This window comes from Ciconia boyciana, chromosome 14 (assembly GCF_034638445.1).
Source record: "Ciconia boyciana chromosome 14, ASM3463844v1, whole genome shotgun sequence".
Taxonomy (NCBI): Eukaryota; Metazoa; Chordata; class Aves; order Ciconiiformes; family Ciconiidae; genus Ciconia; species Ciconia boyciana.
The window spans coordinates 2,084,446-2,111,242 of NC_132947.1; the positions used below are offsets into that span (position 1 = coordinate 2,084,446).

Consider the following 26,797-nt stretch of genomic DNA (forward strand, 5'->3'; position numbering starts at 1 on the left):
CCTGGCACCGCCTGGTTTCGCCGCCGCTTCCGCCGCCGCCGTCGCTGCCCCGGTCGGGTCCGGCGGCCCCGGTCCCGCCTCGCTGCTGCCGCCGCCGCCGTCACCGGCACCATGAACAAGAAGAAGAAGCCGTTCCTGGGCATGCCCGCGCCCCTGGGCTACGTGCCGGGGCTGGGCCGCGGGTGAGGCGCCGCCCGCGCTCCCCCGGCTCCCCCGCGGGCCCGGCCTAGGCCTTCCCCGCCCCGGCTCCCCCTCACGGCCCGCCCGCCCTCCTCGCCGGGCCCCAGGACGCCCCCGGGCCCCGTTTCGTGCCTGGCTTGGTGCCCACGGCCCGTCCGTCCCCTCGGGGCAGGCCGGCGGCCCCGCGCGGCCTGCTCGGCTTTTCAGGTGTTACTTCTCCGAGATGGTTCGCGTTACTGTTCAGATAGGCGGTTTTTTATTTAAATGCGGACCTGGTACGGCGGTTAAGTTCCTGGGTGCTTTAGAAGCCGCTGGCCGGGAGGGGATCGTGTCTCTCCGGGTTTTGTGTCCCTGGGGCCCCGTTCAGATCATTAAATCCGGGTGTGTTCGTGCTGGGAACAGCGAGAGGCAGTTTTGGGTGGCGGGCGGACACCAGGAGTTGCCCTTTGCTGGCTGTGAGTTGTGTTTGTCCTCCACTCGTTTGCTGGTGCCCTTACACGGGTGATTCTATCGGCTGTGCCCTGGGAAATACTCTCTCCTTGAATGTGGGGTGTCTGGCGAGCCCCAGGCGCCCCGGCCCGCGCCCAGGCCCCCACCCCGTAGTGCCTTACAGCCTGCGGGATCGGCTTTTTTACTGTGTCTAACCGAGAGACACATTTAAGAAGAGAAAGCGTGTCTTGATACAAGACGGATGGTAGAGCGGTGAGCCGGGTGATTGCAGTGTCTTTGTAGATAAAGTTCTCCCTGTAAGAGGACAATTTTTTCCCCCAGGCTTTATGCGTGGTCGGGGTGGGGACTGGCTGATGCCATTCTTGCAAAAGAATGATATTTTTATTGTCTGTTATAAGGAATAATTTTGACAGACTGCCCGCGTAACAAACAGTGGGGTTGCGGCCTGCTAATTAGCTGCTACCGGTTTATCAACACAGAGCCACAGGTTTCACCACCCGCTCTGATATCGGCCCTGCCCGTGATGCCAATGACCCCGTGGATGATCGTCATGCTCCGCCGGGGAAGAGAACTGTTGGGGATCAGATGAAAAAGAATCAGACGGCTGACGATGATGATGAAGATTTGAACGACACTAACTATGATGAGGTGATGAGACTTTCATCGTCCTGGAGATGTTTTTCCCCGAGTGGAAGAGGAGTCCCTTAGCTCCCTGCTCTCTTGCGATGAAACCCTGTATTAGCTGAGGTTTCAAGGCCAGAATTTCCTGTAGTTTGCTAGCAGCACTTCCTTTTTTTCTTTTTTTTTTTTAATTGAGACCTCGTTATACATAATGGTACAGTGCTTGCAGATTTTTGTTGTGGCGTTGGTCCATGTATTGTGGTTTAATTATCTATACAGATTCCTGAGAGTCTTGGGAAGAGATCCATAAATAAAATATTAGTTTAAGTACTTTGGGGGATGTATTTTGTATTCTTCTGCACAAATGAAATCTAAGCTCTCGTGCTTTGACATATATTTGTCTTTATGTGGCCTGTGTAGTCTCCTGTGTTTAAATCCCACTTTGGTTAGTTAAATACTGTTATTCTTTTTGTTTGCTTTCAGTAGTTCAAAAAAATAAGTGGTTAATGGAAGAAAATGGCCTTTCTATACTGGGATCTTGTTTATTGCTTAATAGAAGCAATTTTGAAAGAGGAGCAATTTTGAAGCAGTTTTGCTTTTGAAATGGTGTGGGAGAATAAACACTAGGGGTGGTAGAAGAAAGCGGCTTTTATTTAGGGATGTGTTAGTCTGATGCAATGTTGTTAGAAATAGCCTGCTCGTGCATTTTCGTCGTTCTGGGTGACTGTTGGCTGTAGCAGGAACATAACAGGAGCTTTAAACTGAGGATACTGGGTTTTTTTTTCTTTTTTTTCTTCTTTCTCTCTCTCTCCAAATTCTTAGTTCAATGGGTATGCTGGGAGCCTGTTCTCAAGCGGTCCCTATGAAAAAGACGATGAGGAAGCAGATGCTATTTATGCAGCTTTGGATAAGAGGATGGATGAACGCAGAAAAGAAAGAAGGTAGGCTCAATTACAACGCGGGCACGGGGTGTTGTCTAGTTAGTTTGTGTTTTAGAGCTTTCCTCTACCTCTTCCATTTTCCGGTTCAGATTTTATCCTTGTTCCCTGGGTACGTTTTCAGAAGCGTACGCAGTTTTTATTTGTTTTAATGCCGTACCTTTGACCCTGTAGTTCCAGGTTTTAAGGATGATGAGTATTTTGCACAACTTGCTCTGGGAGTTGATGTGGCTGAATTGCTTCACTGTAGTTCATTAAGATTCACTGTAGTTCATGAAGGTGATGTGGGGAGATGCTGAGTGACTGGTTTTGACACATCACATACTGCACAGCACACTGGAAATTGTTAGAAAAGTCATGTAATGCAGGTGTCTTGTAAACTGGTGAGTGATGCTTAATGTGTTAAACTCACTACCTGGTCCACAGGTAAGCGGACGTTAAAGACTGAAGTTCCCTTGGTTGGAGACGTCTGTTTTTACACCATGATAATGTCTTACTTGATAAGACATCTCTGTCATTATGTTGATAATCTAAGCTTGGAAAAAATGCCTTTTTTTATGCCTTAGCTCTGATCAAACACCTTTTTCTGTAATATCAACACTTTGTTTAACAACTTGCCGAGTGTTACTTTGAGCGTAACCTCAGTACTCCTTTTCCTAAGGGAACAACGAGAAAAAGAGGAAATAGAAAAATACCGTATGGAACGACCCAAAATTCAGCAGCAGTTCTCAGACTTGAAAGTAAGGAAAAAAACGTCTGAAATGTGACTTTTATGACATATGAGAGGTGGATGTATGTTCTGCATTTCTTTGCTGAGATTGTGTGTGTTAGCAAACAAGTACTTCGTTATTCTCCAGATTAGAATTACTTTCTGCTGGAAAAATAAGTAAACGAATACGAAGCGGGCAGCTAGTGGTGCGGAAGATCTTCTTGCTTTGAAGCTCTCTCAAGTACTGCAGTAGAATTTTCAGCCAGGTGCCGTTACACGGTTACGGACAGTGTAATTGGTAGGGCTGATTTAAATCACAGTGGTGATGGAGTCTGCAGTAAGTGATAAAGTGGTATCGTCTCTACTGACAGCGGCATTCGAAGTTGCACTCGGTTGATGGGGGTGGGTGTTTATAAGCTACTTTGTAGGGATATGGGAGAATACAGTGATTCTGTCTGTTGAGTGCTTTTCTTGTGGATGCACCAGGTGGTGAAATTCATGCAAATTTTGATACTAGGCTTTTGTGCTTTATTGTGACTTCACATCAGGTCTTGAGAAGGTGCTGCATTTCTGTCTTTGAGGGACTGAAAACTTGTTGGCATTGGAGTAGTAGTTGAGCAGGGTCTCCTGACTCTAAATCTTCTTTTAAATAAAAAGTATTTTTTAAGCTATTGTCTAATGATGAGTAATAAACCACTCAATGCTGCAGGCACTGAGATTAGTCTGAATCTTTGTAGCGCTGAATTTAATAACAAAATTGGTTTGGAATCTCAGTCTGGACTAAAACCAAATTCTAATTAAATGCATCTAATTCTTTCATACATTGGATTAGGAAAAAAATCTGACCTTTGACTTTTAAGTGTTTAATTGATCTTTAATTCTTTCAAGAAAAATAAATCTATTAAGGAATTAGAGCCGTTAAAAAGAATGAATTTCTACAGCAAATAATGATGAAAACTCCTATTTAAATAGCGGAAGCTAGCAGAGGTCACAGAAGAAGAGTGGCTGAGTATTCCAGAAGTTGGTGATGCCAGGAACAAGCGTCAGAGGAATCCTCGTTATGAGAAGCTGACTCCTGTACCCGACAGCTTCTTTGCAAAGCATTTACAGTCGGGGGAGAATCACACTTCTGTGGACCCACGCCAAACGGTGAGTAGGAAAGCAAACCTGATGGAGGTGTGATCTGTACTTTATAATTAGAGACGAGGGTTAAACTGTGCATTCATTAGTGGCATTTGGAAAAAAAAAATACCTGACCAAAAAACTTGTAGTTTGCGAGTCTTTCAAAGGAATTGCTGGATGTTAAACTCCTGTGCTTGCCGGCGTCTTTCAGCGCATACCCATTACCAGAGAAAACTAGAGGATAGGCAGGGAGAGCCTGGTTCTTGTGTTAAAAATGGAAGAAAGTGTTTCTTTTCCTTTTCTCTGACTGTAAAATGGTGATAATGAGTTTTGGTGAGCATAACCAACATCCGTTTCTGTTATAACAACGTTTTGCAAAAATGGAACAGAAAATAAAGTTCAGTTTCACCTCATGGTTTGCTGAGCTCTAGAGCAATTGTGTTAAAATTTATTTGCCTTATCGTCGACTGAAAATTAAGTAATTTAGCTTATTGCTACATGGCCGCAGGCTGCTATGGTCATACAGTTACAGGAGAAGCTGACTGGCCCTGAACTGGCACCAGATGTCCATGGGACTTCTTTGTAGATATTCTTGTTTAAATGTGCTAGGTTTAGATGCTTGTGCTCAAATTTTTCACTTTCTTGTTACTTATTTCACTGACTTGACTAAACTTGAGATACTTGACTAAATTTGAAATACTTACAGATTTACAAAACCTGCATGAGAAATGTCTTGTTATTCAGGGAAGCCACTGTTTCAGGAGTACCTGTGGGATTTTGGCATCTCTGTCCTGTAGTTACTGGAGAAGAGCAGATCAGCCAACAGTCTGAATTATTTTTGAAATCTCAGAAGAGTTTTTTAGGAATGTATTTCTCTTGTTCTTGTCTTTAGCAATTTGGCGGATTGAATACTCCGTATCCAGGGGGATTGAATACTCCGTACCCAGGAGGAATGACACCAGGCTTAATGACACCTGGGACAGGCGAATTGGATATGAGGAAGATTGGCCAAGCCAGGAACACCTTGATGGATATGAGGCTAAGCCAGGTGAGGATGTTGGAAGGCAGGATCTGTCACAGGTATACCCGGGGTTGGTGGTGTGCTGCTATTTCGGACCTGGTTTTAGAAAAGTCTTTCATTCTCCTGGGTGTTAGAAGAAACAGCTCAGCTGTAAAATAATTTTGTGCTCCTCCTCCCCAAATCTCATGCCCTCTACACTAACAGAATTTCCTGAGAAATAACAGTTTGTCCCTGGAAGTTTTGGTCGTTATGGGAGAACGGACTGCCCTGTTTTACCAGAGGTGGACTTCAGGCAAACAGCACTGGTCGTTTTACCAGGGGAAGCATATCTTATATCCTGTGTAGGGATGCAGGACAAAATGCTGAAAAATACTACTCTTAAATTGTTGTTGACTTCTGTTCTTTTTCATGGATTTTCCCATCTAAATCTGGTTTAAACTAAAAAGATGGGCTTTAGCTGGCAGGGCTGCAAGACCTTTTGGTGACTGAAAGCCAAGCTGCTTGTTTTCTAGATTTTCAGTGGTACTACATTTTTAACGTTAAAGTCGTGTATTTTAGAAGTGGAAAGAAGCTAATAAGCAAGGCTTTGTGTTTTCCTCCTTCCTTGGTTTTGGTAACAGATGAATGCCTAGGTTTCTTGTATAGCGGCAGTGTCTTTTCCAGTCTTTAATGTGTGCAGGCAGACTGTGGGGCTATGAGTGTGAGGCTATTTCAGTAGCGCTGACTTGACTTTCCCAGGTGTCGGACTCTGTGAGTGGCCAGACTGTAGTGGACCCGAAAGGATATTTGACAGACTTGAATTCGATGATTCCCACGCATGGAGGAGATATCAAGTAAGTTTAAGAAGGATTAACTGATTTATCCTCTTAGTAATGGCTGTGATGCTGCATATAAATGGAAATCTGTCTGAGCGGGTGGCTTTCAGCTAGCATTTAATTTGTAAAAGATGCTAGGTGAGTTTTTGAGGGTGAATTCTTTTGACATGAGATCTGGTATAGTCTTTCAACTGATGTGTTTAGCATCTGACCTGGATGCATCAATTGTGAGGATTGTTTCTATTCTATCCCTGGACTAACATGCCAGAGTGATGGCAGTGTGTGGCTGCCTGCCAGCGAGGAAATAACCTGGGTAATTGTACCTGTGTACTGCTAATTTAGGCTTGATTGACGACCTCTGAAAACCTCTTTAAGCTGAAGTTTGATGCCTGTTTCATAAGGAATTGCCATTGAAGTCAGTGATATGTGCAAATGTTGATGCTGATACTTGACTTAAATCAATGCTTGTGCTTACCAGCTTCCAACTGCAAGTGCCCAGCTGTAATTCCTAAAAATCTTACTTAAATACTTAACCGGTTTTCAGTGTGATCTCACTGTGTTAGTGCATATTTGTAAGCTTGTTTTGGTAGTATGTAATTTGTGTCACCAGTATGGAAGCATTTGAGGTCACAGTTACTGTGCATCTGAGTGTGGCTGTGAAGAACTGACTGGAAAGCACTTACCGATTCAGGAGAATTGTTTGCTAGCGTGCTGAAAATTTTCCTGTCTGTCTGTCCTCCTCCCTTAGTGATATCAAGAAAGCCCGTTTGCTCCTGAAATCTGTACGAGAGACCAATCCTCATCATCCGCCAGCCTGGATAGCATCAGCCCGACTGGAGGAGGTCACTGGCAAACTCCAGGTGGCTCGAAACCTCATCATGAAAGGAACGGAGATGTGCCCCAAGGTCAGAATTGCTTTGCTTCCCTGCTGATCCTTGCAGGACAGTAGGAAAGGGTTGTGGTTACGAGCAGCAGCATCATCTCTCTGTTAAGCTTATATCGGGCTATATCTGATACAGCTTCACGATCTGCAGTATTAAAAGAACACATATTTAGCTAGAAGCTCTAATTTTAAATTATTGTTTTGATGTCAAGGAAGATTGTTTCTTTTTCCTGACAGAGTGAAGATGTTTGGTTAGAAGCTGCTCGGCTTCAGCCTGGGGATACAGCCAAGGCTGTTGTGGCCCAAGCTGTCCGCCACCTTCCGCAGTCTGTCCGAATCTATATAAGAGCAGCAGAGCTGGAGACAGATATCCGTGCAAAGAAACGCGTCCTTAGGAAAGGTGAGAGCTTCTGCAGGGTCAGGGAACAAAGTCTGACTCTCCCTCTGTTTGCATTGTAGGTTGTTCAGGATGTGTCCATAAGTTTAAGTGTGGGGTTTGGTGTTTTTTGGTTGGTTTTTTTTGCATCCTTGGTGAAAGTACAGTTGTTAATAATGTGTGCCTTAATGGTGGAACTTCCTGCTATTGAGTCGAAGAGTAGAGTTGAAGTATTTGTAAAACATCCTTCAGTGGAAAGCTGCTGTTACTGAGCAATTGCAAAATGACATTTCACTTAACAAAACCAATTCCAACTTTATCAGAGTTAGACAGGTAGATGAAAGCAATTAAAAAATGATGCTCTAAGGAGAAAAGGATGTTTTAACTGTCACCTTGTGATACATTTTGGAAGAGATACTGGACTTTGCGTTTGAGTTCCAACTTGTCTGTAACCTGTTAGGGACCACAGTGATTCCTGGTAGAGGAGCTACTCCTGGTGGAGTAGCAAGTTTGGTGTTCTTGCCAAACAGGTTTTCTCTGTGGTGCTTACCTAAAACCGTACATCTTCTGTTGTATTGCACTCGGAGATTTTCCTCTTTTGTGGAATTACTGTCTTTTCCAAACAAGGATCTCTTAACAGCAGTTTGTTGTGTTGTCCTGAACCCAGGTCTTCCTTGCAGGTTCATAGTATTAATTCTTTGATTACTTTAAGTTACTGTGCCTGTATCGGTAGAGGTTAGGTCCTTCATGACTATTGAATTGTATCAATTACATCTCCTGACTTTAATCTAGACAGGGAAAACGGTCTGCATTTAATACATTTACTAAATCATTGTGAAGCATTCTACAGTATCGAATGGCTTGGCTTCAAAGAAAGTAAATTGCCTCCTACCTCTTACTATTGGGTGTAAAATTGCACATCTCTGGTGAAATGATCTCTTACTGCATATGGATGAAAGGCACTTAAAGGTTCCGGGGTTTGAAGCTGTAAGAGTTCAGATATTAATGATTCAGTAGCTTTTTTAATTTTCATTGGCTAAGCAGTGCAGCGCACTGTGAAGTGTCATTCCTGTGACACTGTGTGTCGTTCTCAAGAGCACTAATAGATGCTGAACAGAAAAACACTTTTATACGAGCAGAAATAGATTTCTGAGTCCAGCTCAGGTAGGAGAGCATCTTGTGTGAAAGCAGTGACTTACACATTAAGTACTGAGTTTTGCTTTAAACGTATTTGCGAAGAGAAAAACATCTTGCTTCAGTTTTTGGAACCACCTACTTAATCTCTGTTAGAAAGCTGTTAGTGGAGTGGAACATGATTTATAATTCTCTTTCCAGTTTCTGCCTGTTAACAGCTTCACAGTGCTCCTCTGCTACCTAGGGAACATCAGTAATATGATGCTTGGAGCTGTTTGTATATACAGCCTTAAGATAAGTGGCAGTTTAACCCATTATTTCTCCAAAAATGAAAAAGACTGATCTGCCAGGTAATGTCACTGAAGTGTGGTTTTTCATAATGTGTTTCTCTCGTCTGTTGGCTCTGCGCATTCCTATCATCCAGCAGAACCTCTGGAGTTTTTAAAGCCTGTCTCTGACAGGAGAGCCAGCAAGCTGAGTGTTTAAAACGCATCTTGAGGTGTAAAAATTGAACGCTCTATCTATGCAAACATGTTCTGTCCTGCTGAGCGATGCTTTCAGCTCTTGCAGGCTGATATTATTCACTTAAATTCTTCAGAAAAATCTCCTGCTACTGCAGACTCGAGGAGAAACGGTTAATGCCCAAATCCCCAGTGCACACTACTTGTAAATGCTCTGTGTATTTCTATGGAGCTGGGATATGCTCTGAAGTTGAGGCTCAGCATTGTGCCTCTGCCTTTGTGGGAATGCTTAAAGGAACAGCCTTGCCTAGAAGCCTAGCTAGTTTAAAAGTAGGTTTAGATGCCTCTTCCCACCCGTTTCTGTGGTCCTGAAGTTATGCTTGCTTTATTGAGCAAGGATGTGTTCAGTCCTCTGTTACTATAGCCGGTTTGTGTACAATCACCACGGAAGCAATTAAACTTCTACTGCAATGCAGCTAATACTAATAATCTGTGGTGTAAGTTGTAGTGACAAAAAGCTAAAAAAACCCTGTAGTTTCTCAATGTATCTTTAAGATACAAGATTATGAAGAGGCAGGCTGAGAAAAGCTGTTGTTTAGACTTCAGTGTTTCAGACAGCACATGTAGGACAGTCTGCAGAGAATGCAGTTTCTACCACCCGTAGCTAACCCTTGGATGAGATTAAGGAAACCTCAAGGACTTGTAATTAGATGAAGCCCATATTGGATTGCTGAAAGAACACTTTGGATTCAGTGGCTTAGGGTGTTAGTGTCAGCGATACCTCTAAGCTTTTATGCATCCTCCTGTTTTATTTTTGCATAGTGGGCCAGTAACTTTTTGGGAAGCTAAACTGGGATCCATTAAGCTGTCAGGAGATGCCTACGGGAAAACTAAATTGTGAAGGGACAGTTTCAACATCCAAGGAACAAGGCTGTGTTATTAGTTAGCACTGAAGATGCTCTTTTATAAAGGGAGGCACAGCATGATTAGGCTACCCAATTTTGAAGATCCTACATATGCTCATTTGCTGAGACTGGAGGCTTTGTTCAGCTAGGTATTTTACTGAAGAGGATGCAATTACAGCTTGTACAGGGAAAAAGCCCTTGGCTCTCCAAAACCTGTTTCCAATTAAAATTAAGTAAGTTTTGTATTTTCTGATTTTAAGTTCTCATTGTTGAAGCGAGAGCTAATACAAGTACAGTTCCCTCCCTTCTCTCTTTCAGGAAATTTCATCTGTAATAGGACAAAGCCTTTAATATATCATCTTAAAAAAATACAGTTCTCTTTGGTAAACTACGTTGTCATGATTGACATCATTGTTTTGTCTCTCTAGCCCTTGAGCATGTTCCAAATTCAGTGCGTTTGTGGAAAGCAGCCGTGGAGTTAGAAGAACCTGAGGATGCCAGGATCATGCTGAGTCGGGCTGTGGAGTGCTGTCCGACTAGCGTAGAAGTAAGTTTTAAAAAAGTAGAATAAAGCAACCCCCTGCGCACCGCTTTAGGTTGACAGTAGAGCTTTGAAAACAAAAGGCAGAGTAAGTGCAGTATGAGTTTTCTACCATGCACTTTATGCCACAATGAGAAGAATGTGATGAGTAGTGGACTGTGCTTTTTTTTCCTCCAGAGTTAATTGTCTGGTGGTCATTATATGCCTCATTTTCCTGTGTAATTGTTACGTTAGTTATGCCAGTGTACTGCTGTGCCTGCTGTAGCCAATTAGCCACGTTCGTGTTCATGTTTAGTGCCTTGACAATTGTGAAAACAAGCATACGTATAGCCTGGGGAATCTAAAACAAAGTTGCTTGTTTCTGGAACGCTGAACCAGAGTGTAATATTGGGCTGTTTAAAAGGTGCTGTGGACAGAACATATGAGTGCAGCAGCCCAGCAAACAGAGATGATATCTTGAGGTGATTAGGACTGAGCTTTACAGACAGTAGTAGACTCTGTTTCTACTATTTCTCCATTGGTATTCTGCAGCCTGCTTATACTACTTGAGGACAATTGCCAACTAGTAGCAAACAGCATGAAGCTGCTTATCTCTTTGGGCCGGCACTACCATACAGCGGCATTGTCATCTCCTTGTTCTAATCTAAAATACATCTTTTGTTGCTCCGCAGCTGTGGCTTGCGCTGGCAAGGCTGGAGACATATGAGAATGCTCGTAAAGTCCTTAACAAAGCCCGTGAGAATATTCCAACGGATCGTCACATCTGGATTACTGCTGCCAAACTGGAGGAAGCCAATGGAAACACCCAGATGGTGGAGAAAATAATTGACAGAGCCATCACTTCTCTTAGGGCTAATGGCGTGGAAATCAACAGAGAGCAATGGATACAGGTATTTGCTTGGCCTTGGTTAGAGACCCAGATGAACTCTTCAAGTTCTGTTTTGAAGGCTATTGATGCAAGATATTGTAGGATAGAGTAATTTTGCGCTAGGCTTATCAGTGGAGATCCCCATGAAAATACAAGAGGTGAGACTAAAAAGCTGAGGAGCGCCAAGGCCATCGTTAGGTGATACACTGGGGTAACATTGCATGTGTTGAGCTGAGGAATGTCTGGTTTACTTCTGTCTTGGAAGATAACCAGCTTCAACTTGAAGCAGCTGCTGCCTTAAGTAGGACAGAGGCTTTAAGCTTCCAGTGAAGGATTTATGTATTTTTTGCATATGTCTCTTTTGGCTTAAAAGGTATCTGTTTGCCAAAGAAGTCTTTGTCAGATAGTGTTGTAAGAAGTCAATACAAATATTGCACATGCAGCAGGCAGGAAATATTCTGTTAGTCCTTTATTGGCTTGTAGTCCTGGCTCTGTGCGAGGTAGTCGCAGCTGACACGTGGAACTGTGTTGTACAGTGACGTTTACAAAACGCAGCCTCTGTGGAGGTCCCTCCCAGGTCGCCGTATTTTTGATATTCTGTACTAGAAAAGTAGCAAAAAGTTGTAGCGGTTTCCAGTGTTTTGATCACATTCCAAAGCTGTGGTGCTTGAGTTTCTTGAGTTAGTAAGACACTTCAGAGACTATTGCCATCTAAATGGCTTGATGTTCAGGTTAAAAGAACCTCTTTCCTCCTGAATATGTACCGTGCTTTGTTTAAGCGCAAGTCTTTAAAGCAGTTTGCTACTAAAATCACTTACAGTGCGTCAAGGCAGCGAAATCTTGGCACACTGCTTAAGAGAATTGATAATGAACAAAGTATTTAATATTAAACGGATATCCTTGTTAACATCTAAAAGAATTATAACTTTCTTTATGTCAGTAAAACAATTAAAGGTTAATTTCAACTTCTGTTTAAAAAACCCACACCACAGCCTCTGCATCATCATCTTCTCGAGTTCCTTTTCAGTACTAGAACTGTGCCATTTCTGTTATCTGATCAGAGGCCTTTTTAACAAGTTTAAGCAGGACATGCTTGGCTTTCCGAAAGCTTTGTATGTCAGAAAACTCCACTTTTCCATATATGCTCTGGTGAGAGAGCCTTTGCACCTTTAACTTAACACCGGTTATGGGTGTATTCATTTAAATTCCGTTATTGCTTAGCCCTTATTGAGACTTAAGAATCAACCCAAAGCTGAAAGAAGATCAGTAGTTTTGATGTTACAATTCTTCCTTCTCAAATTCTTGCAGTTTTTTATTGGCCAGGTCCCTGCTTGGCCCAGCCCAGGGCAGGTCAGTTGAACCTAAGAGGAGACTTTTTGGGCTGGAAAGGTCAGGCATTGTCACACTTACTCCTTTTCAGTGGATGCAGTTGACATGCTGTTTCTTAACCAACTTCTGATTGATTTTGCCTACAACTATAGCACCTTCCTTGTGGGAGTAGGCTTACTAGTTAGTGTCAAGATATGTTTGAGTAATAAGATTATTTTTAATGTGGCGGTGACCCACAATGTCTCTGTGTTTGCGCATGAGGAGTTACTGTTGCGGAATCCAACTTCTTGTACTGATTTCTCAAAATGAGCAGGGCTTTACTCTTGTTTCTAGGATGCTGAGGAATGTGATAAAGCTGGAAGTGTGGCCACGTGCCAGGCAATCATGCGAGCTGTGATTGGGATTGGGATTGAGGAAGAAGATCGGAAACATACCTGGATGGAAGACGCAGACAGTGTATGTCCAGCTGTGATGCTGGTTTTTTGTTGTTGTTTTTTTTTAATTTTTTTAATTGGAGGAAATTGAACTGGAGCCTTGGAAATGACGTTTTTTATCAGTGGAAGTGGATGTGAATCCCACAACATCTGCCTGCGTTTGGCCAGTCTGCCTCTCAGCAGGTTATTGTATCACAGAGCTTTTTTCAGATTTGAATTTTTACTAAGCAAAAAGTTGGTATTGTGATAGATTGGTTGCTGGGGTTTTTGTTTTGGGGTTTTTTTGTGTGTGCGTGATATCAGCAGAGATTGAGGTCTGATTAAAGGAACTGGGAGTTGAGTTTCAAGGCGTAAACACTGTAGCTCAAGAGTTAACGTAAGACTGGACAGGGGAGTGGATAAAAGCTTTACCAGGCTTTCTTTGCTTTAGGGGAGTAGTTTGAACATACACTAAAAACTAAATTATATTTCAGCATGAGAAATGTCCACTTCACTGGCCTTGAATTGGGCTTACAGCAGTAGGGGGGCATACGCTGTGGCACTTATAGTTTTGCTTGTAAAAAACAAACGAAGTGCAAACACGAGAGCGTTTACAATGCCTCACTGATTTTTCAAGCTGGCCTGTGTGTGTCAGTCCCAGTGAAAGGCCAGCGATACTTTTGCTCTGATAGAGGGACGCTCGAAAATTTCCTCCCTGCTTTCTTTTAAAAAGCTGATCGTAACTGTTCTATGTAATGCCCCAGTTCATGTATTACTCTGAGTTATTGAGTTCTGTGTTGAATTATGCACGTGTAATTCTTTCTTGCACTGGATTTCAGTGCAACCCTAAAGTGACTTAGTTCTGACCTGTTTTCCCTTAGTGTGTTGCTCATAATGCCCTGGAGTGTGCCCGAGCAATTTATGCCTATGCCTTGCAAGTTTTCCCGAGCAAGAAGAGCGTGTGGCTGCGAGCAGCATACTTCGAAAAAAACCATGGAACGAGGTATGTGTGCTGCATAATCCTTGGGTGGAGGGGTTCATCCTTGTTACGGGGTGATAGATTGGGGAGGAAGAAAAGCTACAAGATGATCCCTGAAGTGGCGTGTTGCACGTGCAGAGTTAGTTCAGCTGGTGGAAACTCGCTGGCATTGTTTGCAGGTCTGACCTTCTTTGTTATTGTTGTGGTCATAACATCTTTGGGTTTTATGAAGGTCATAAAAAGTTTTTTGGCAGTAGGGATTACTTGGTTAAAATAGCTATGAATAGGCAAGGTAGGGACAGTCGTCTTTGAGAAGGCATTTCTAGAAAAAATTGGGAATACAAATCACCTAGAAATACAGCAAGTGTTTAATTTAATTGTCACAGATAAACTACTTCATCGTTGAAGTTGTCCAAGCGTCTTTGGCATTTTCTGATTAAACATACTGTGAATATGTATCACGTTCTGTATTAAGACTGGTGATATACTGTCACAGTTCATGCCTCTTATTTTACAGTTTATTCATAAAGCTTTACACATCTGAAACTTTCTGCCCAAAGTTTAGAATAAAGCAAACAATCTATGCAGCAGACCACTTATGCACGTGGAATCAGTCTTATTAAAGCCAACAAGGCCGTTGTGTGAAAGTGACTGCAGATGCTGAGTTCTGCCTCATTCAGGCCTTTTTTTTTTTTTGGAACAAGTATGTCTTTGCTTTTGGTGTTGTTCTCCCGTGTTTCCCAGTGGTGGGAAACTTAAAAGACAGTGGTGGCTGTCTTTTAAGCCCCTTGTTCTACCTGAAAAGTATATTTTCCAGACGAGAAAAATAAATTCAGTAAGATCAAGTCAGCTTCATCTAATAATTCTGAAAAACTTCCTGTCTCAGTTTCTAGTAAAGTTTGTTAAGAAGAATGGCTCTTTCCAAGACAAACGAGCTGTTTGTGTGCAGGGTCTTTCCGCAGAGGCTATCAAACAAAGGTGTCTGAACAATGAGCCATTTGTGGAGTGCTGATTTCAGAACCCTTGTGAAAAAAGACCCCACCCTTTCCTTGTTATGAAACAACTTATCAAGGTTTACAACGTTGGACTTTGCAACAATATTTATAACATTGAGTGATAGTGGAAATGGTGTGTGAGAGCTTGCCTTTGGCAGTATTTTGAGTGATTGTAACTTGCTCTTTCTTGTCTCAGAGAATCCTTGGAGGCTCTTTTGCAGAGAGCCGTTGCTCACTGTCCCAAAGCAGAAGTGCTCTGGCTCATGGGAGCCAAATCGAAGTGGCTGGCAGGAGATGTGCCAGCAGCCAGAAGCATTTTGGCCCTGGCTTTCCAGGTGGGTATGTTTGACTTGTGTGATGGTGTTAAGTACAACTGGTATAGAATACAGAGTAGGCTTTTTCTGTCAACACCTGATTCCTGTTGCCTTTCAAAATGATGGAGGCTTCCGCTGTTCTTTGATTGTTTTATGTGGCAAAATGTTCTCCTGTAAAATAGCAGCAAGCTGGAAGCGAGAGTGTATTACTACTCTTTTCATAGTGCCACACCAGGTCCTGAGTTTGCAAACCATTCATTTTACTACCATGGCTCCCACCAACCCCAGTCGTGGATCAGAATCCCCTTGTGTTGGGTCATCTGTCTCCTCAGTAAAAAGGGTGGTGGTCTGTCCTAATTAATAAGGTTACTGCATTACTTATGGCTTGGACCAAACCCACTAATCCACAGCACAACGAAGGGAATTGTCTGCTGGATGCTGAAAGATTAAGATGGGCAGAGCGATACAGTTCTAACGCTGGGAAAGAGGCTTAAAAGCTGATAGGAAAACCAAATGACAGGTCCTGAGATGGAAGGTAAAAGATAGTTACTTCCTAAATTTGTTCTTGGTGCTTTTTGTTACCATCCTGAAGACTTTTTGACGTGGTTGCCACTGAAATGACTTTTATTGGAGGAGCGTTCACAGACCTCAGTTGGGAATTCAAGCTTCAGTTTTTTCGCTCAGGGGTAATAAAATGAGGGTCTTGTTGTGGCAGACCCTGTGATCTTTTCAGTATTTAAACTGGAAGTTCAGAAGATCAAGCATTAATGCTTTTCAACAATTGAGAAGCATCCAACTTCTAAACTGGCATATATCTTTGTGTTGCGCATCTGTTTTGGAGAATTTCTATAAACTTCAAAGGCCAAAGAAGACTGGGAGGAGCTTGAACTGAAAAAAATCCTAGTGTGGATTGACAAAGCTCTGATTTCAATTTTAATCTGGATCAAACGAAGGATTAAATCTGCTGTTGATTCACTGTATGCATTTGTCTGTCATTTTATGTTCTTGCAGGCCAACCCCAACAGCGAGGAGATCTGGCTGGCTGCCGTGAAGCTCGAATCAGAAAACAATGAGTATGAAAGAGCAAGGAGGCTGCTGGCAAAAGCTCGCAGCAGTGCCCCCACTGCAAGGGTAAGGATGTGTGAAGGGTGGAGAGGCTGAGGCCTCTTTTGGCCACGGGGGAGTTGAGGCGGAAGGAGGAGTTCCTTCAGTTCTGCGGCCTTAGTGACTGACCAGATGGCTCCCTGCCATAGCCTTTTGCAGGCATGTGGCCGCTTTGCTGCAGCGCTTCTCCAGCGAATTGCGACACAAAATCACGGCATGATGGGGGGGAAAAAAAGGCTAGGACCAAGTGAAGGGTTTCATTTTTTTTTTTTTACACAAATGGCAAAAGTCAGGAAATTCCCAGTTTACAGCTGTTTGTATAACGTTCATGTTGCATAAAAGCATATCTTGGAAAAAAGAGAGGGAAAATACTTTCACAGAAGACTGACTTAGCTTGCTGTGCTAAAGACAGCTCTGGTCGAGTTTGTTGTTTAAAGTTACACTCCCGTGTTTATCTCTAGAGTTACTTCTGGTATGATAAACTGTCGATTTTCAGCTGTTGGTATAGAACTATTTTAACTTGTCCAAGTAAAAGAAAAATGAGTTTGGTTTCCCCCCTGCCTCCCCCCGCCCCCCAAATTTGTGCTTCATCCTAGATCTTTTACACTGTCCTCTTCCTCTTTTGTCAGTCGGGGAGCTTCTCTCCAGCTGGCAGCTGGGGCTGAAGCTCTGGTCTCAGACTTGGTGCCTCTCTTGCAAAGTCATAGTGGGGGGAGTTTGGGAATGTGGAGGACGGGGATCGAAGAGTAGTGAAACAGCCTTCAGTCTATAATGGATTTCTCACAGCTGTAAATTCCATGAGTAGCTAAAAGAAAGGCATTTGGGGGCAGAAAAGTATATGTACCAGTTTGTAATTAGCAGGATAACAGTTGCAACTTGAAGCCGTAAGTAAGAATAGGTGGTCTTGGTAGCTTGGATCTAAGGAGATCAGATTGTGCTGATGAAGCAGGCTCAAATTTGTTAATTGGTTGTGCCCTTAAAGCTATGCTCTTTGTACGAATGTCAGCTGTATGCTAATAGGGGAGATATAGGTTGATTGCACTGTTCCAACTCCTTTAATATTTGCATTTACCTTTCTCATTATCTGTTCCCGCTATTATTTAACCCTGGTATTTATTTTTTTTACTTTAAACTGTACCTAATCAATAGCATTCTAATGAATGTATGAAAGTGGGAACCCACTGCATTGACGGAGTAATGGTTTTTCAATGGCTGCTAGTGATAAACAGCTCTGGTTCTTTCTCAGGTCTTCATGAAGTCTGTGAAGTTAGAATGGGTGCTTGGGAACATTGCTGCAGCCCAGGAGCTTTGTGAGGAAGCCCTGAAGCACTATGAGGACTTCCCCAAACTGTGGATGATGAAGGGACAAATTGAGGAACAAAAGGAGCTGGTAGAGAAAGCACGGGAGGCTTACAATCAAGGGGTAAGATGTCTGTTATTGAAAGTTTGCTTTGTGCTTCTGGCCTGGAGAGATGTCTGTCTTCGAATCAAAATGGAGAAGGCTCTGTCCCAGACTAACCGAAGAGATGATTTCTGTTCTCTCTGTCATTGGATAAAACAATAACAGAACAAAAAATATTAGGACGTTGAAATAAGCAGCAAGAATTTCTCTTACCCAGTATCCATGTGCAAAATGCACTTTCTTGCTTGAGAGAGTTTGCTGTATGCTTGACTCCTCACTGGTAGGAAAAAAAAGTCACTGCACAATAATTCTCTAAGACCTGTAAAGAGTAAAAGCAGAACTCTTAAAAGAAAAGCCTCCTAAGGAGCTCTTTAGAAACACACAGTACAAGGAGATGGCCTACAGAGCACTCGTGTCTCTTTTAAATGGTAATCGGTGTCCTCGGGTAGGAATGCTTCTGAAACTCGTCAGCCATGAAAGTAATATGGAAGCAGGTTTCTGCCAGTGTCGCTATCCTAATGACTTCCCGGGCTTCAAAGGCAGTCTGTTTCCTGCACACTCTGTTGCTGTGGTTTGGTTATGTATGAGAGCCCTCCATTTCCAGACAGAGCACAAATTGTAGATGTATTATTAAGGGAGGTGTATTCCTTCTCTTGCTACTGGGATAGCTCAGTCATAGTTGAGGTACCTGGCTGTTTTGGATATAGGAGAAACTTGACTTCTGTACTGTTCTCTGCTGTAAGACTAACTAGGAGAAATTTGAGCAACGTAATCAACTTTGTCTCTCTTCTTTTAAACTCTCCAGGAGGATGTAGGGAGGGAAGTTCCTTTCTATAGGGGTTATAAGATTTTTTTTCAAATCTACATAATCTTTTTTTTTTTTCCCCTCAAACAGTTGAAAAAGTGTCCCCATTCCATACCCCTGTGGCTTTTGTTGTCCAGACTGGAGGAGAAAGTTGGGCAGTTGACTAGAGCAAGAGCCATCTTGGAAAAGTCTCGCCTAAAGAATCCAAAGAACCCAGATCTCTGGTGAGTTGTGTGGAGATGAACTGAATTTGGGCTACAAAGCCAATGCATTCTGCAGGCCAGCTATTTTACATCTTCTCAGCCGTTTGAGCCTGGAACTTGTGACCATGTCCATCCTAGGGTTTCTTCTGGACTAACAACTTTTTTTGAATACCAGAAATGCTTTGATGATCCTGGCTGTATGATCTGGTGATCCTGGTATGTAGCTACTCTAAGGAGCTGGGGACTAGTTATTTCTTTCCTGATAGTTGTAGCGCACAGAGCATGAAAACTCAGGGACCTTTTGTTTCTGTTATAGTCCCTTTTTCAGATTGTTTTTGATCTAGGCCATTAGAGAATAAAGGTCATATTTATTTTTAGACACAGAGGAATGGGAGGATGTCAGTCACCTACGCATATTCAGAATATGGGCAGATGTTTGCAATTTCCAGTGACCTTCATGTGACTTGCTGTTTGTTTCCGCATAGTGAATATGTTGTCATAAATATCATCACTGAGTCTCTTCCTTACCAGGTTAGAGTCTGTGCGATTAGAGTACAGAGCTGGGTTAAAGAATATTGCAAATACTCTGATGGCCAAAGCATTGCAAGAATGCCCCAATTCAGGTGAGCTGGATCTCATTTCTATCTTAAACACGGTTGTTTTGCCCAGTTGATAAAGGCACATCTTTTTCCAAGATGTCCTTTCTGGCCAGGTCTCAAAATACTATGTTTTGGAGAGGTGTCAGTCATCCTTCTGCAAATGAAATGTTGAGGGTCTTTGTGAATAATCCCAGTTGCTTTGTGCTGTCTCGCACCAGAGAGGTAACGGGTTGGTGTTCGTTCCATTTCGCTGCAGTATCCGGTATATTATTGGGTCTGTGGTCCACGGTTTGTTCACGGGTTTCCTGGGAAAGCATCTTGGATATGGGTGGCTCTTCTCTGAAGCTGGTAGAAGTCTGCCAAGGTTTAAAATTGAAGAAAAACTCTCAAGTGTTTGTAGTTAGGAAGTTCAGTGGAAAAAGAATGGGGTTTTTCTCTGTCTCATTGGAGTACAGCTGGCCATAGGAGACTTCCCGTTGCCGGTTTGGCTGCACTGGTTGCACTACTGACTGTGTGCTTGACTTGTGCTGGCAGCAAATTTCAGTTGCAGTCATGATTAGGGAATCATGTACCATAAATGTTTAGTCCTGTTTTTTGATTATTTTAACTCATTTAAGAAAAGGCTAATAGGTCATATAATATAAGTCAATTGGTTCTAACCAGCAGTGGAAACATTTGCCTCTTGGGATGGGAGGAGAAAGTGCATAATGCTTCCCTATTTTTTGGCAGAATTGCGGGAAGACTTAATTATTTAAACATGTTGACATCTTTGGAGAGAAGATGTCACATAACTACAAAATGTAGTAGTCTACTGCAGGGCAAGCCTTTTTAGCTTGCCTTCAGGCTAGGTTTTGAAAGGTGTTTAACTGGCAGCTGCTTAAGTTCCAGTGAAATAATTGGGAATTAAGTGACTATTATGACATGATAAACTCTTTGCAAGCCTCTCACCATGCGAGTGGGTCAACAAAGCAATACCACCCAAGTCCCACTTTGTTTTGTGAATGACCTAATGCTTCATGAGTGTTTGCCACCACAGGCTTTTTTACAGAATCTGCCTGTTGCTATGGAAATGGGCAGCACGATCTCAGTTTTTGTTTAAATAAAATCGCTTCCAACTCTATCTTAAAACTCTACAAGCCAGAATAAAAGCCTGCAGGGATTAGCTCGTTGGACACCTACAGTCATGTAAACCAGAGACTTGTGTCCATCAATTGCAGAATTGATTCCTGCTTGCTTATGGCTGGTGTGGGCAGGCTGCACAAAGAGTAAAATTGAAACATGGTGTTTGTGTCCTCAGCAGGCCTGAAAATAGAGGCCTGAAAAATGTGGTTTGACCCTATATATAAAGAGCAAGAAGAGAAGAGTTCTGCTCCAGTCTGTCACTGCAGTCATCAAAGCTTGTGTATATTCCCCTGGTGCAGCTTATGGGAAGCGAGAGCACTTTGATAGAGTCCTGGCAGACACGAGCTTTCAGGCTTTGCTTTGAAATGATCAGCAGGTATGGTTGGCTGACGTGAGAAACTGAAGATTTCATGCTCCTCTGCGCGTATTTCCTTTCTTGCTTTTGGCAGTGAAAGGAACTAGGGATTAAACCCGGCTTTCCTGGACCTGCTCTGTCCTTCATCGTATACGTGGAGAGCCAGCATCAGTAAGACTGTGGTGCGCTCTGGCACCCTTGAAATGGCTTCCAAAAGGTGTACTTTGCACCTTCTGGGATGACTTCTGCCACTGCAGTTTCCCATTCAGACAAATGGATATCTTTCACTTTTCGAAATGCTGATTTGCCCTCCCCTGTTCCACTGCTTGCAATGTCTCCTCTGAAAGGCTCTGGGTTAGCGCACGCCAGCGTAGGGAGCGCTGAAGCTGCAGGAGGGTTATGGTACAGAGACATTCAGAACTGAAGGTCCAGCGTGGTGCAAGCGATAGCTAAAAATTGAGAGTACTGAATGAAGTACCATGCAGAAAGAGTGATCTGGGATGAGGCTGGGGCATGGGTAAGCACCAGGGTGGGGGTAGTAGTGAGCACTGGCCTGATGACGGCACTTGTGTTAGAGAGCACTGGCCTGATGACAGGATGGGGAGGGTTAATCTCAGAAATAACACTAAACAGTCTTCCTTCTTGCCTTGATTAAGGAATCCTGTGGTCAGAGGCAATTTTCCTTGAAGCGCGACCACAACGGAAGACCAAGAGTGTGGATGCTCTCAAGAAGTGTGAACATGACCCACATGTCCTGTTGGCTGTGGCCAAGTGAGTTCCTGTACTTGATGTTGTAGAAATACCCGTTTCTGTGTGTGGCTGCATCCACGATGAAACACTCAAGCACGACCATGTGATTCTGGCTGCAGCAGCTCTAATAAGCCTCAAAGCAAGTAACAGCTCTCAAGCTGTCTCCTAGTAACTGTGCAAATCTCTCCCTTGATTCAAGGCAGGGGATGCCATCCTGCCCTCAAGCTGTTCTGGTGGGCCTGGGACTGCGGCACAGACGACAATACATTCACACAGAGTCCTTTTCCAGTGCTGGGTATTGGCACTCTGAAAATTGCTATCTTTGTGTCTCCTGAAAAGGATTTCAGTGCGCTTTCAGATGAGCTAGGCTTAATTAAGTTTTATAGGATATGTTTTACCTATTTGTGAAACTAGGGACAATTTTTGCTGGTTATTTTTCAATTTTTATGTGGCTGACTGTGTATTCTTCATCTTTTCTCTCTACCCTGGATCCTGTCAGGTTTTTTTTTAATTCTAAGCTGAATTCTGTGCCGTTGTAGTCTTCTTCCCTCCTGAATTTCTGCTATGTCAGTTTTCTTCAGCTGTGGCCCTTCCTGGAATGCAGACTACCAGTCAGACTGTAGTTTGCTTCTCTGAAAATGGGAAGATAATCTACTAGGAATTGTCATCTTGTCTAGATCCAATTGGGAGGCTTCCAGCGATGAAAAGCCGCTATTAGAATTGACTCACGCCATATCCTTTCTGATCTGATGTGCGAACAGCTCTGCAGCAGTCGTGATTGGAACAAACTTCCTTTTCTTCCTTTGTGAATACCAGAAGAGGTTAATGCAGGAAGCATTTTGCCCAAACAGTTGCCCAATTCTTTCACAACTCTTTTTTATAAGCCAAAGAAAACTGTAGGATACACTCCAGTGACTGCAGCACTGGGTTCTGCCAGATAATGACAGCTGACTTGTTCAGCTTTAGCAGCAAGTGAGAAAAATGTTAACTTTTGCTTTACGGAAACTGCTTCCAGGCCTCTTCTGGCGCAACCTCAGACAGTTTAGCAGCTAATCCCAACACAAACAGCTTCCACCTCCCATCACGACTTGCATGTAGGTACAGCAATACCACAGTGTCGCACATCTGTGAAAAACTTTTTGTGAAATATGTTGCTGAAAATGGCCATTACCTGCAGGTGTTGAGCCTCTGCTATCATTGTTCGTGCTCTTTTAAATCACAGTTTATTTAACACGGAACAATCAGGAGTATTATAGGGCTTAAAAACAATCACATAAGCTGTATAATTTTATGACTGGCTAAGCTCTTTATGAGGGATGGCTGGCTGATTTGATAAAGACCTTACCAGCTCAAATGAACTGTTTAATGCAAAGGAGTGAAACCAAGAGACTATTGACTCAGCTGGTTAATTACGGGGGAGAAATTTCAGAATTCACGAGTACCTTTTTGAAATGGCAGCAGGCAGGCAGGGTGCCAGGCTGGGATTTGAGCACGGAAGCTTACGTGCTCGCCTTTCCTCGTGAAGTGGAGCTGACAAGGTGGGTCTGCTCCACTAGCGCGTGCTTCGTGGATGTGAATGTGTGACCGCACACAGCCGCGGCCCCAGGGACGTGCATGCAATTTTCAGCTTTTAGAAGTGATTTAATCGTTAGATGCTAAAACTGACTTGACATATTAAGAAATTAGAGGAGGGGAAATAGATGTAAGCAAATGATCCTGTCTCTTTCTACATGAAATCTGGAACAGCAAAATTAAGCAATTGAGTTAGCAAAGATTGAGCTCGGAGAGTAACACTTCCCTTCTCAGGAGTGTCTGTCTCTTCCTGGGCTACGTTAGCCTGCTTCATGAGGGGGAGAGTGAAGAAGTGGTGGATGTTCTTTTTGGTCCTCTCGTATCTCTTCTCTTCCCAGGGGAAGGACAGTCAGCAGATGCCTACAAAATCTGCTCTTTCCTTCCTGGGAGGGCAAAGAATTGAAGTACCTGTAGAGCCTTTAAATGGGAGTGCTTGCAGATTGGCATGTTCCTCTAAGGAGGTTATTTGTCCACTCACTTCTGCTTTTCTCAACAGGCTGTTCTGGAGCGAGCGAAAAATAACCAAGGCCAGAGAGTGGTTTCACCGAACAGTGAAGATCGACTCTGACCTGGGGGATGCCTGGGCTTTCTTTTACAAATTTGAGCTCCAGCATGGCACAGAGGTGAGTGTGAGCCTGGGAGCAGGGGAAGGCATCAGGAATCCCTTGCTGATATTGGTTACCCAGTCCCGGGGATTGCTGCGGCGCTGGGCTGAGCACGCCGCCGCTGCTGCCGCCTGTGTGGCTCGCAGATGAGGCTATGGCTGTCACGCCTGGTCACGAATGAGCATGAACAGGCCTGTGTGGTGGTTTTTAAAAGGCTCTGTCGTTAGCTGAGCTGTCTTTCAGGCTTCTTTGCTGTCCACAGTCATGCTAGTTCGTGCAAAAATCTATGAAATCAATCTTCCTTCTGTAAAATGCAAGCTTTCTCGTAGGAGATTTTCCTGTAATTGCGATGCTGGGTTTGTCTAACTAGTCCCGTTTCTTCACAAGCGTCCAGGACAGGTTGCACGTGAACACAGCTGGAGGAACAGTCTGTTCTAATCTCTTATGGCAGTTTTTACTGCCTGATATTACTGAAATGATGGGAGTGTTTATCTTCTGACTTCAGAGAGACCTCTCACTTGACAGATCTCATGCAGGTGGTAATGCAAAGGAAGTTTCTGCTGCAATTTCTCTGGTGTAGCCAAAACTTGCTTGACTGTAATTCAGCCACTTTGTTCAGCAAGGCAGGAGAGTTGCTGCTTCTGAATTTTGACTCAGGCTTCGATACTGCCTTTAAAAAAAAACAAACCGAAAAACCCACCATAAGCTTTGGAAGAGTGTTTGAATCAGGGTGGGGATCGTTGAATTTTTGGCTCTGTGCTGGAACAAACCAGGGCATTAAGAGACTTGCAAACTGTCGTTTCTCTTCCTCATAGGAACAACAAGAAGAGGTGAGGAAGCGCTGTGAGAATGCTGAACCTCGCCACGGAGAGCTCTGGTGTGATGTCTCCAAGGACATAGAGAATTGGCAGAAGAAGATCGGCGAGATTCTCGTGCTTGTGGCAGCCAAGCTTAAAAATACCTTCTAGAGTACGCTGGCTTCAGCTGCGTTAGTCATCTCTGTAGGACTTGTCTGCTTACCTGCTTTTGGTGCATTTGCCCGTACAGTGGCACAGATTTTGAAGGACAGGAGATCGGTGGTGATACGAAAGATCTTTCTTCCAAAAAGAAAAGCTGCTTCCTTCTCTTCCCAGCGATAGTGCTCTTGGCTCACACAGCGCGGTCATCAGCTTCTTGCAGCACGTCTGAACGTTGTTGCTGGTGTCACGTAGGAGAGATGAGCAGTCTTGTGAGGCCCCGTTGGCATTTCCATTTTGATGCCTGAATCCCCCCTGTAAATAAAAGCTTTAAGTAGTGCTTGTATGGATTCTGACAGTTTAGCAGTTCCTCTGTTTTCTTCCCTGGCATGCATCCCCGTCCTGTCCTGTCCCCCTTTGTGCAGGTTCTTTAGTGTTTGGCCCATCTGGTGCTAGTTCCTTGTCAGCAGATCTGGGTTGTTGCTGTTTGAATACACTGCTGTCCTCGGAGGAGACGAGTGGAGTTCTGCTGGGGGAAGACCAGCAGCTGAGGGGAAGGGCTGGGCTGGCCCCTCTTTTTTTAGTTTTTTGCCACAAGCCTGGTTTAGCTCGGTCTCCTCTGCTGGCAAGCTGCAGCACAACTGGGAAGTATTCCTCAAACCTGAGCAGATGGAGCATTTTGTGAAACTCAAGAGCGTATTTTTAGAGACCTTTTCCTCAATTTTTTAAATGTATATAGTATAACCTTATTCTTCTAGGTGTCTGATTTCATTAAGCACGTTAAGCACAGTGGTATTTTAAAGCAACAAAGCAAAATCCAACAATCCCTGAAGGCCCTGTGGAAGGAACAACCTTTATTTAGAGCCGTTGAGAGACCGTGCACTTGTACAGTGGCAGCTGCTTTCAGTTGGGATGTTTGGGACGACTCTCTTCAAATGCAGGTGGAAAAAAGCAAATTCATGAGAGGGAAAGCTTTGTGTTGGGGACCCTTTATAAGCTGTCTTCAACTTTCTACACTTGTGATCTGTATTATTTTGACACCCCCCCCACCCCCCCAAAACCTGACTTTCTTGTGATCATGGAATGAAAAGCTGTAATGTCTTACGTTAGGATATAGCAAAAGCATCCAGGTCTGTGTATGTGCGTTATAGAATGTAGTTAGTGGGCGGAGACAACCCCTTATCACTTGCTTGGACAGTATGTATAAAATACAGCTTGTTTTTTTGTTTCCTGACGTTCTCTTTTTGAGTGTCGTCTTGCCCTTTGACTCTGACTGGGAAGAGTGGGTCCGATAGCAGAAACCTTGGAACTTATCAGGCTCCCACCACTCTGGGAACGTCTCTGCCAGCGGTGGTTACACCAAGTTGTGCTTCAGCCTTTTGCCAAAAAGGATGAGAAGCCTGTCTTTTCACACGGGAGTAGAAACCGTTGGTCTTGAAGCAAAAGCCTGTTTTTCTTTGGGTTTATAACAGAAACTCTTGTGCTTTCTCTTGAGTGGCTGGTGAAAGTGTGTGAGGCTGCATTTTCATTAAGGAGGGTGTAGATCACGGATGTCCCATGGAATTGTGGTTTCCCAAAGGTGAGTGAGAGGCGTTGGGAGTCGAGAGACTCTTGCTCAGGGATTTTGTGCTGTCATTGGCATCCTTCCTGTCTCTGGGCTTACGCAAAGGGGAAGGGAGGGGAGTTTGGGGAGGAGAATGGAGACATCACTCTTGGGGAAAAGAGGAGGGTGGACCTGTGGGAAGGGAACATGGCTGGACAAGGATTTCACGACTGAGCCAGAAACTGCAGAAGAAAAAAATGCTAAAAAATAGTTTTCAGTGCTTGCCGTCTGTCAGCCCCTTGTGCTTCTCGCGCGGCTTTTATTCTTCCTCCATAATGCGATCTGTGTAAGCGCTCGGACGTGGGGACTGTATCCCGCTTCTCTGGGCAGGGAATAGGGAATTTCGGTTGCTGCGGCACTTCCTAGCGTAGTGATGTGCTTGGGAAAGCTGGGTGCCGGGGGTACATAAATCCCTCTGCCCTGCGGTGCTCTCCTTTGGTGGCTGCGGAGTTGAGATGGGGAAGGACGGTTGGAACCGCAGTGGCGTGGCTTTTCTCGCTGGAGAGACTCCTGACTTGGAACAAGTGTTTGGAGCATCTCCCTCGAGCCAGGGTCTGTGTGTGCGCCCACCGATCAGCATCCGCGCGCGTCCCCTGCCCCTCGCTCGGGTGGCAGCGCCGCGTCCCTTCAGGGTTTGTTGGGAAAGGCTACCCGGGAGCCCTGGGAT

The 26,797-nt window shown here is 43.9% G+C and overlaps 1 protein-coding gene across 1 annotated transcript; it reads left to right on the top strand.

Moving 5' to 3' along the window:
• On the top strand, window positions 1-24,873 carry PRPF6 (pre-mRNA processing factor 6). The gene is made up of 21 exons (XM_072878976.1): window positions 1-182; window positions 1,110-1,278; window positions 2,074-2,192; window positions 2,851-2,929; window positions 3,871-4,047; window positions 4,913-5,068; window positions 5,780-5,874; window positions 6,605-6,761; window positions 6,977-7,139; window positions 10,044-10,162; window positions 10,828-11,046; window positions 12,687-12,809; window positions 13,648-13,769; window positions 14,937-15,075; window positions 16,066-16,185; window positions 17,405-17,581; window positions 18,456-18,589; window positions 19,100-19,191; window positions 21,301-21,415; window positions 23,463-23,589; window positions 24,387-24,873. Exons 1-21 carry the CDS (start codon window positions 112-114, stop codon window positions 24,537-24,539), a joined length of 2,826 nt encoding a protein of 941 aa, XP_072735077.1. The 5' UTR covers window positions 1-111; the 3' UTR covers window positions 24,540-24,873.
• The last annotated feature ends 1,924 nt before the right edge of the window (window positions 24,874-26,797 follow it).